At 38.1% G+C, this 8378-nt stretch overlaps 1 protein-coding gene across 1 annotated transcript in view; it reads left to right on the top strand.

Moving 5' to 3' along the window:
• Window positions 1-3338: 3338 nt before the first annotated feature.
• Sgcb (sarcoglycan, beta (43kDa dystrophin-associated glycoprotein)) overlaps window positions 3339-8378 on the top strand; it is a gene marked incomplete at its 5' end in the record, with an annotated part of 12806 nt that continues 7766 nt past the window's right edge. The window contains 3 exon segments of the mRNA XM_013518513.1: window positions 3339-3548; window positions 7084-7269; window positions 7953-8144. Coding sequence (XP_013373967.1) covers window positions 3339-3548; window positions 7084-7269; window positions 7953-8144 — 588 coding nt within the window.

The raw sequence follows: 8378 nt of genomic DNA on the forward strand, positions 1-8378 counted from the left end.
GAAAGAGGGGAAACACAGCTTTCGTCTGATGGTTTGTAACTTTTTAGCTATAGTTTGTTTCCCTTTAACCTCTTTTATCCTTTGGAATATGAAAATGGATATATGCATGCTGACATTTTTCAGTATTGTCTGTTCATCTTACCAATTTGCTACTGGAAATTCATTTTTGAAGGTCTAAAGGGTCTTTTTGAAAATCAAGTTTAGCAGTATCCCAGGTTTAGTTTTCTTACCATTCATATTTCTAATTGTCCAGTAGTTCTTCACATTGGAAGTTTCCCAAAACTACCCTACATGCTTAACACTTCTCTTCCCTCCATATTATTTTCCACAGTGAACTGGTCGTAGTTTTAATTTACCACTAGGCTGTGGACTCTAAAATCCACATATCTAGTCATGAGTGACCAAATATCCAATCTCAAATCTCCAGTAGCCTTTGATGCATGTGTTATTCCATTCAAATCAAATGTTAATTGTAGGCTCTTTTGCCATCATTCTCCCTTAACTAATCACCATTCAGTAAGTATGTTTTTTAACCTTCCTACAAATTTTGTCAAGTCTGAAGTAAATCTATCCTTTTAGTAGACTCTCATTACCTCAAACCTCCATTGTTATAGCATCCCTAACAGCCTACTTACTGATACTTCTCTGTCCTGTCTCCTAAAAATGTCCATTTAATATGCTGCAACATATGTCATTCATGCAGAAAAAAAAAAAAAAACAACTAAAAAGCAAAACAAAAAAACCCTCCTGTGAATGCCAGTTAAACTAAACATAAAGACTAGAGTCTGTATTCTGTTACCCACTGACCTTTTCAGCCTGGTCCTAATTTCCAGTTTTAATCTTCCAGCATTGCCATATCTGACCCACCTGCTTCTCTCCAGTTCCCTAAAATCTCCAGGTCATCTTGACTCTTTTCTCTTTGAATTCTGCAGTATAAATTGTCAATGCTCTTGATTTTGGCACCTGTGAACATACAGAGTGCTTTAGTGTATTGTTAACTATCTCATTTACATAAATCAGGATTATAGTACAGCAAGTACCTAACTTTTGAACATTCAAGTTGCAAACTTTCACAGATACAAACAGACCTTGCGTTACAAATATTCGTTAGATGCAAACAAATCATGGAAGTAGCATGTATGTTTACCTTACCATTTTAAGATAACTGTAAAAGTAAATATAGTTTATTTATAGTATTTTTGAGTGTATGTTTGGTTTTTTAATGCTTTACATTGTATATTTATATCAAATGTATGTAAGACTCACTCTGTCAGACTTAAGGAATCTGACTTATGAATGTGCTCCTGGAATGGAACTTGTTCATAAGTCGGAAACTTGCTCTACTTAAAGGATAATGATCCTGAACTCTATGTCTTTTCAGTTTCTATTTATGGAATAAAGTTAATACATAAAAAGCTTAATACATACCTTCAATAAATGGGTCTTCACAGAACTCTGAAAACTATAGATTGGGCAGTCTGCATTCCTTTTGTGCCTGTGTTATATAGGATTATTACTTAATATATTATTCAACCATAATTTAGGGCAGAAGTTCTCAATTTTTTTGGTCTCAGGTTCCTTTTACTCCCTTAAAAAGTAGATCCCAAAGAGCTTTTGTTTATGTGGGTTAAATCCATTGATTATTTATCCTTTTAGAAATTAAAACAAAGTTTGAAAACACAGGAATATTCAAGTAAACATTCTGTTAGCCCTTAGAGTGATGACACTATCATATCTCTTTAGCCTTTGGAAAACTTTACTGCCCATTCAAGAAAGAAGAGTGAAAAGAAAATAACATCTTAGTGTTATCTTGAAAATATATCTGACATTCTATACCCTGTAAAGAATTCAGTTGACCCACCACAACCATCACCATACACACACAAATTATCTAGTCTACGCTTCAAAAATTGTTGGTCTAGGATAATGTTAGTTTTAGTCAAGGAATTATAAGTAGCAGACTATATCAGTTGTTTCAAATTCTTTTCATATAAATGAGTCTGTATAAATGAGTAAATCATTAATAAAAACAAGATTACCAACTGTAGGGTATATATGACACCTCTGTGTACCTTATTGACAATAGGACTGTTGAAAGGAGAGAGAAAAATATGTATCAGACAATCACACTGAAGGTTCTTCTACACAGTTCCTCTGAGTACAGTAATGTCTTTACTTGGAACCTGCAAGTTAACATAACTTGCAGTTGATTATTGGAAAATATATCAATAATCAGCTCATCTTTTGTATTGGTCAGCCTTCCCATGCTGGCACAAAATACTTATTTGACTCAGCTTCAGAGGGTTCAGTCCATGGTCAGCTGGCTCTAAAGCAGAAATGCAAGAGTGGAAGGGCCTATAGGGGGGAAACTGTTCCATAGGGTGGAAGGGCCTGCAGGAGGAAAACTACTCAACCAGTGGCAGGCAGGAAGCGAGAGAAATGTGGGGGACTGCCACATCACCCTCCCCCAGACCCAAGTGTGATTGTGTTTTCTTACAAGCAGTGCAGTCTGCATAGAGGTGACTTCCCTAAATTGGTTTTCAGTTTAGTGAGTCTGACTAAGGCTGTGTGCACATCTTTATGAAAGCAGGTGGCTGATAATGGATTAATATATAGTTTATTATCAATAGCTATGGTTGAGCTCAGATAAACAAGCTGTGATACCATAGGACTGATATGAGATAATGTCTCCACTGAAGCCCACATGACCCCAGAGGAAAGTTCCTTCCTAGAATTGGCTACAAAGTAGGTTGTTCACTAACCATAACCTAAATCTGGCTCTTCCTGTCTGTTCAGCAAGAATTCTTTATTCCTTCTGTCACAAGCCTTGACAGCTTGCCACTTGTCTAGCACATCCAGTTGCAGTCCCCTCACCATTTTCCTCAGTGAATAAGTACCAAGGTTCTGCGTGGCTTGTAGCCTTTGTTCCTGGAGAGCAACTGGTTGTCCCAGGTCCCTGCTATGCTTGCTGTTTCTTTTCTTTCCCACTGTGTGCTGTAACCCGGGCAAGCAGGTGGAACACACTGCATGGGTCTCCAATAGAAGAAGCCAGAGACAAAAGCAAATCCTTTCAGTTCATGCCCTTAAGCAACCCACCTCTTCCAAGTAGACCTAGCTTCCTAACATCACAGTCAGCTATGAACTCATCAATGGAGTAAAACGCTGGTGATTATAGCCCCTCCGCGATCCTCCTTCCAAAAGTACGACCTCGGGATACTCACTTTGGGGAGACATTCTAGGTCTATACCCTAACAGCTTTCGTTAGTTATAAGTTTATCTGTAATAAATGAATCAGAAACGAGGCTATAGCTATTTCATTGTGTTGTTTCATTTTTTAGCAAAGTTCTAATGGCCCTGTGAAGAAGTCCATGCGCGAGAAGGCTGTTGAAAGGAGGAGCGTTAATAAAGAGCACAACAGTAACTTCAAAGCCGGGTATATCCCAATTGATGAAGATCGTCTCCATAAGACAGGACTGAGAGGGAGGAAAGGCAACCTGGCCATCTGTGTGATTATCCTCTTGTTTATCCTGGCTGTCATCAATTTAATTGTGAGTATTGGTGCAAATATTCTCTTTTTAATTACCACGGGGCAAGTTTTCATCCTTTTAATAATGATCACATGGACTTAGTTTCTGTAATTTCTTTTTGGACTGTCTTTTCTGCCTTTTTTGGCATACTTTATTGATTTATAAACTAGTAGGCTAATATTTTCATATATTAATCTCATTTAGAAAAAATGGTTGATGGATTCTTACTTTTAAAGCACTTTTAATAAGAGTAGAGACAACTGACCAGAGGACAACTTTGCCATGGTTTTATTGCCTTCATCTCTTCTAAAACAATAACTTTTTTTGTTTTTATTCAGCTGTTCTTGCATTGATGTTGCCTCTTAAACTAGGTTTTAAAATTGTAAACTCGCAGGGTGTGGTGGTGCATACCTGTAATCCCAGCACTCTGGAGGCTGAGGCAGGAGCATCGCCTGAGTTCAAGGCTAACCTGGGCTACAAAGTGAGTTCAAGGCCAGCCTGAACTGCATAGTGAAACCCTGTCTCAAAAAGACAAAAAAAAAACTTTGACGGCAGTCATGGTCTGTATTTTATAATTCTAAGTCCCCACTGTCAAGAAAGAAAGCATCTAGTAGGTGTCATACCATATTGCTAGGGACCTGGTATGTTGCCTTTTCCATGGATTTTTACTGTTTTAAAATTTAAAAATCTTTTAATAGGGGCTGGGGATTTAGCTCAGCGGCAAAAGCGCCTGCCTGGCAAACGCAAGGTCATGAGTTCGGTTCCCGGTACCGGAGAAAAAAACAAAACAAAACAAAAAAAATCTTTTAATAGTGAGATCATTACTCTCTGGAGGTTAATTTTGAAACCCTCAGGCATGTGTGTAGATCAATGTTTTCAGAAAATGATTACTGGTATACCTAAGAATGCTCATAAGTGTAATCTCTAGTAGCTCAAAAGTGCTTCCATTTATGTTGTTTTTACTTCTGATGTTCTTAAGCCAGTCTGTATTTTATGTACATCAAAACATTTGTGTCTAGGGCTGGGGATTTAGCTCAGTGGGGGCTGGGGATTTAGCTCAGTGGCAAAGCGCCTGCCTGGCAAGCGCAAGGTCGTGAGTTCAGTTCCCGGTACCGGAGAAAAACCAAAAAAAAAAAACATTTGTGTCTAGTTTTTCACTGAAGTCAGCAAGATCTGGTACTCTGCATTGTATAGTAGGGACCATAAATAGCTTTACTAAGAGCACATTTTTTGAATTTAGTGTATCTAATAAATTGGTTTCATTGGAAACTCCAGGTTACGATTACAGATTAAAGACATTTCCATCTTATCTAATAAACTCATCTCAAAATAATAATGTTAAAAACAGAAGTATCTTTGAAGAAAGTGGAAGACAACTGCAGTCCTAAGCCACAATAAACAAAGACAAAAAGGAGGAGGAGGAACAGCAGATAACAGAGGAAAGATACGTGTGTGTTTTGGGGGCAGGGTGATGGATTGTGTTGGTGAAGTGCTTTGTCCAACCCTGAAAGCCTCAGGGGTTAGAAGTATAAGTCCTCTACCTTGAAAATCAGGAACTGAAACAGAGAATTTGTTTGAAAACTCTGCTAGTAGTGAGATGCCTGGGCTCACCCTCTCTTCTAGCAAACAGTTAGACAGCTACCCTTCCTAGCCCATCCGTGTCTGGACATCCTAGACCAGACAGGTTATTTTTGTCTGAGGTCATTATACAGAGAGACCTCTCTGGGTTTCCATCCTAAAAGCAGGACTTTTTGCTGAGTACTGGGACTCCATTTCCCATGCTCTCTGTACCCTCGTCCTCCATCTCCAGCTTCCTGGCATTAGGCAAGAGATAGAGGACACCTCTCTAGCGAACTGAAATACCTAGGTAAATGATGTAATGGCAGTCAGTGCATTTGGTAGGTCTCAGTGGAAAAAACCATCTAGTGTCCCTATTGTGACAAGCCTGACCCTACATAGAGAATTTTCTGTGGACATTTCATAGAATCACTGTTAAATATGAACACTGAGCCAAGGATTACTAGCCTTGTTTTAGGGAATACTCCAAGAATCAGAATAAGAATTTACATGGAGCAATTAAAGAATAAGAAAGAATTCATAGAAATATACACACATGGATAAATGGATGGTTGCTTATTGGAAAATAAAAGAAGCTCTTCCAGAATGTTCAAGAAAATTGAAAAACCAGTCTAGGAGTTTTCTGTTAATTAGTAGGAGATTCAGAAGGTGAGAAGAGAGAAAATACTATAGGGAATATCATCAAATTAATGAAGAAATGTTTCTTAAATAAATGGAATCCAGTATAATTTATTAAAAAGAGAAAAAAGACTCACATCCAAGCCACTACTGTGAAATTTAAGAAGACCATGAGTAAAGAAGAGATCCTAAAATCTTACGGAGGGAGGAAGAAACAGGTTATATACAAAAAACACAAAGTCAGAGTGGTGTTGGACTTCTGAAAAGCAGCATTGGAAACTGGAAGGCAAAGAACAATGGCTTTCAATGTTTAGAAAGAAGGTAATTTCAAATCAGTGAGATGCCCACCCAGAGTATCAATCAGGTGTGAGGAATTATAGAGACACTTGGAGAGCTGAAGACAAGGAAACTGAATATCTCACATAAGAGAAAGACCAGAGTCACAGCCAAAAATGAAGGAAAGGTTCACAGGGCTGTGCAAGAGGCCAGAGACCAACTAGTTCGGACTGGAGCAGATGATGGGTTCCAGAGAGATTTTCTGAGAGAGAAAAATAGAACTAATACTTGGGCTAATTATCTTCATTATCTGAAGCCTGGACTTAGAGAACTTTTTATTGAGAGATTTGTGCAAATGTTAGAGGATTTGAGAATTAGATTTTTCAAGAAAGCTAAGCAAATGTAAAAAAGGTTAACTCCAAGAGCCCAAAGTACAAGAAAGAAGCTGCTATCATAATGCAGTATGTGGTGTAGCAGTGGACAGCGTTTACATGGCCATAATTTAGAAAGTACTGAACATGTCTGCCCGCCATGTCACCCTGAACATGCCCTGCCTTGTCTGATCTCAAGAAGCTCAGCAGGGTTGAGCCTGGTTAGTACCTAGATGGGAGAAAGTACTGAATGTGAGTTTAACTTAAAACTTGAGATTAGCGTTGGGAGAAAAAAAAGACAAGCAAGCTAAAATTCACATATGCTACAATAAGAAATAGATAAAGCTTAAACAAAGGAATAATAGTATAGATATATTACTTATAATTATGTGGGTAAATACAAGGTGAAATAGTTAAAATTGTTGAAAATGGTTATCCCTAGGGAATGAGATATGGAGAAGGTAGATGAAATAATAGACTGCTCTTTTTTTATTGTAAACCTTTTAGCATATTTTAACTTCATAGCAATTTGCATGTAGTATCTTCATAAAAATAAAATTGGTTTGTTTTTAAACAGAAAACTACTTGATACGTTCATCTTCCTGACTGAATATTTCATGAACTCTTTAATGCTTTGGCAGTGATCGTCTCTGTCTTCCAGATGGGTCGAGTGTATGCTGCTTATTAACGGAGGCCTTGCGCTCTTTCTTCAGATAACACTCGTGATCTGGGCTGTGATTCGAATTGGACCACATGGCTGTGACAGCATGGAGTTCCATGAAAGTGGTCTGCTTCGATTTAAGCAAGTATCTGACATGGGAGTTATTCATCCTCTGTATAAGAGCACAGTAGGAGGAAGACGGAATGAAAATTTGGTTATCACTGGCAACAACCAGCCTGTAAGTCACCGTGTTAAATGTGGTGTGAACATGGAGAATGTCAGCAGGGAGCGATTCTTCACAAACAACCGAGAGTTGATTACTGGAAATGCATGTCTTCCTATGCAGGAAATAAAAATACTATTACATATTCATGGATGTATCTTTTTCAGAAAGAGTCAATATTTAATAATGGTTTTGTAATCTATAATGTGCGATAGTTTCTTAATACTTTAGAGTTTGTTCAGTGGTCGCATTGTTAGATGTAATTAGTACCAGAATACTTAAGTCATCCTTGTCTTCTCTCTGCGGAAACCGTCATGAAAGCACATTCCCCGGTTAGAACGCCTTGTGTTTCCCGGGCTCTGGCAGAGCAGCTGCCGTTCTGCTCAGTAGTGGACCATGCCGGGTGGCAGCTGCAGTACAGGCTGTTAGCTGAGTAAAGCCTCAAGAAGGTGTTCCTACCGCCTGTCGGCCGCACGCACTCTGACCTGTGCGTTCGCGCAGAGCCTTAGAGGCCTTTATTTTGAAGAACTCTTTTCCCAGGTGAGGGAAGTGGGGGCAGATGCAGTTAAAAGTATTTGAAGTCAGTCTGTTATAGTTTTAAAAAATAGTGTTTGTTCGTGTTTTTAAAGATAGTGTTCTTTATGAATTCTGGTTGCAGCATTCTTTGAAAACATTCACAATACAATATTTTTCTGCAGATTGTTTTTCAGCAAGGGACAACAAAGCTCAGTGTAGAAAAGAACAAAACTTCTATTACAAGTGACATTGGTATGCAGTTTTTCGACCCAAGGACTCAAAATATCTTATTCAGTACAGACTACGAAACTCATGAGTTTCATTTGCCAAGTGGAGTGAAAAGTTTGAATGTTCAAAAAGCATCTACTGAAAGGGTATGGTTTATTTTCTTTGCTTGACTCCTAGGAGAAGATTATTAAATAAAGTTATAAAGCAGGAGGACAGTCTTACTATTTTACAGTGGTATGAATGTATTCCAGAATGTTGGAAACTGCTAGTTTTAGATCTTTTATTATCTAGTTTGTCTGAGCTTTATTAAGTCCTTTATATCAGTTCCCACCTCTATAAAATTTCCTTTCATATCTCATGGTCGAAATTACCATTTCTCT

Source organism: Chinchilla lanigera, unplaced genomic scaffold (genome assembly GCF_000276665.1).
Source record: "Chinchilla lanigera isolate Chin_1 unplaced genomic scaffold, ChiLan1.0 scaffold00046, whole genome shotgun sequence".
Taxonomy (NCBI): domain Eukaryota; kingdom Metazoa; phylum Chordata; class Mammalia; order Rodentia; family Chinchillidae; genus Chinchilla; species Chinchilla lanigera.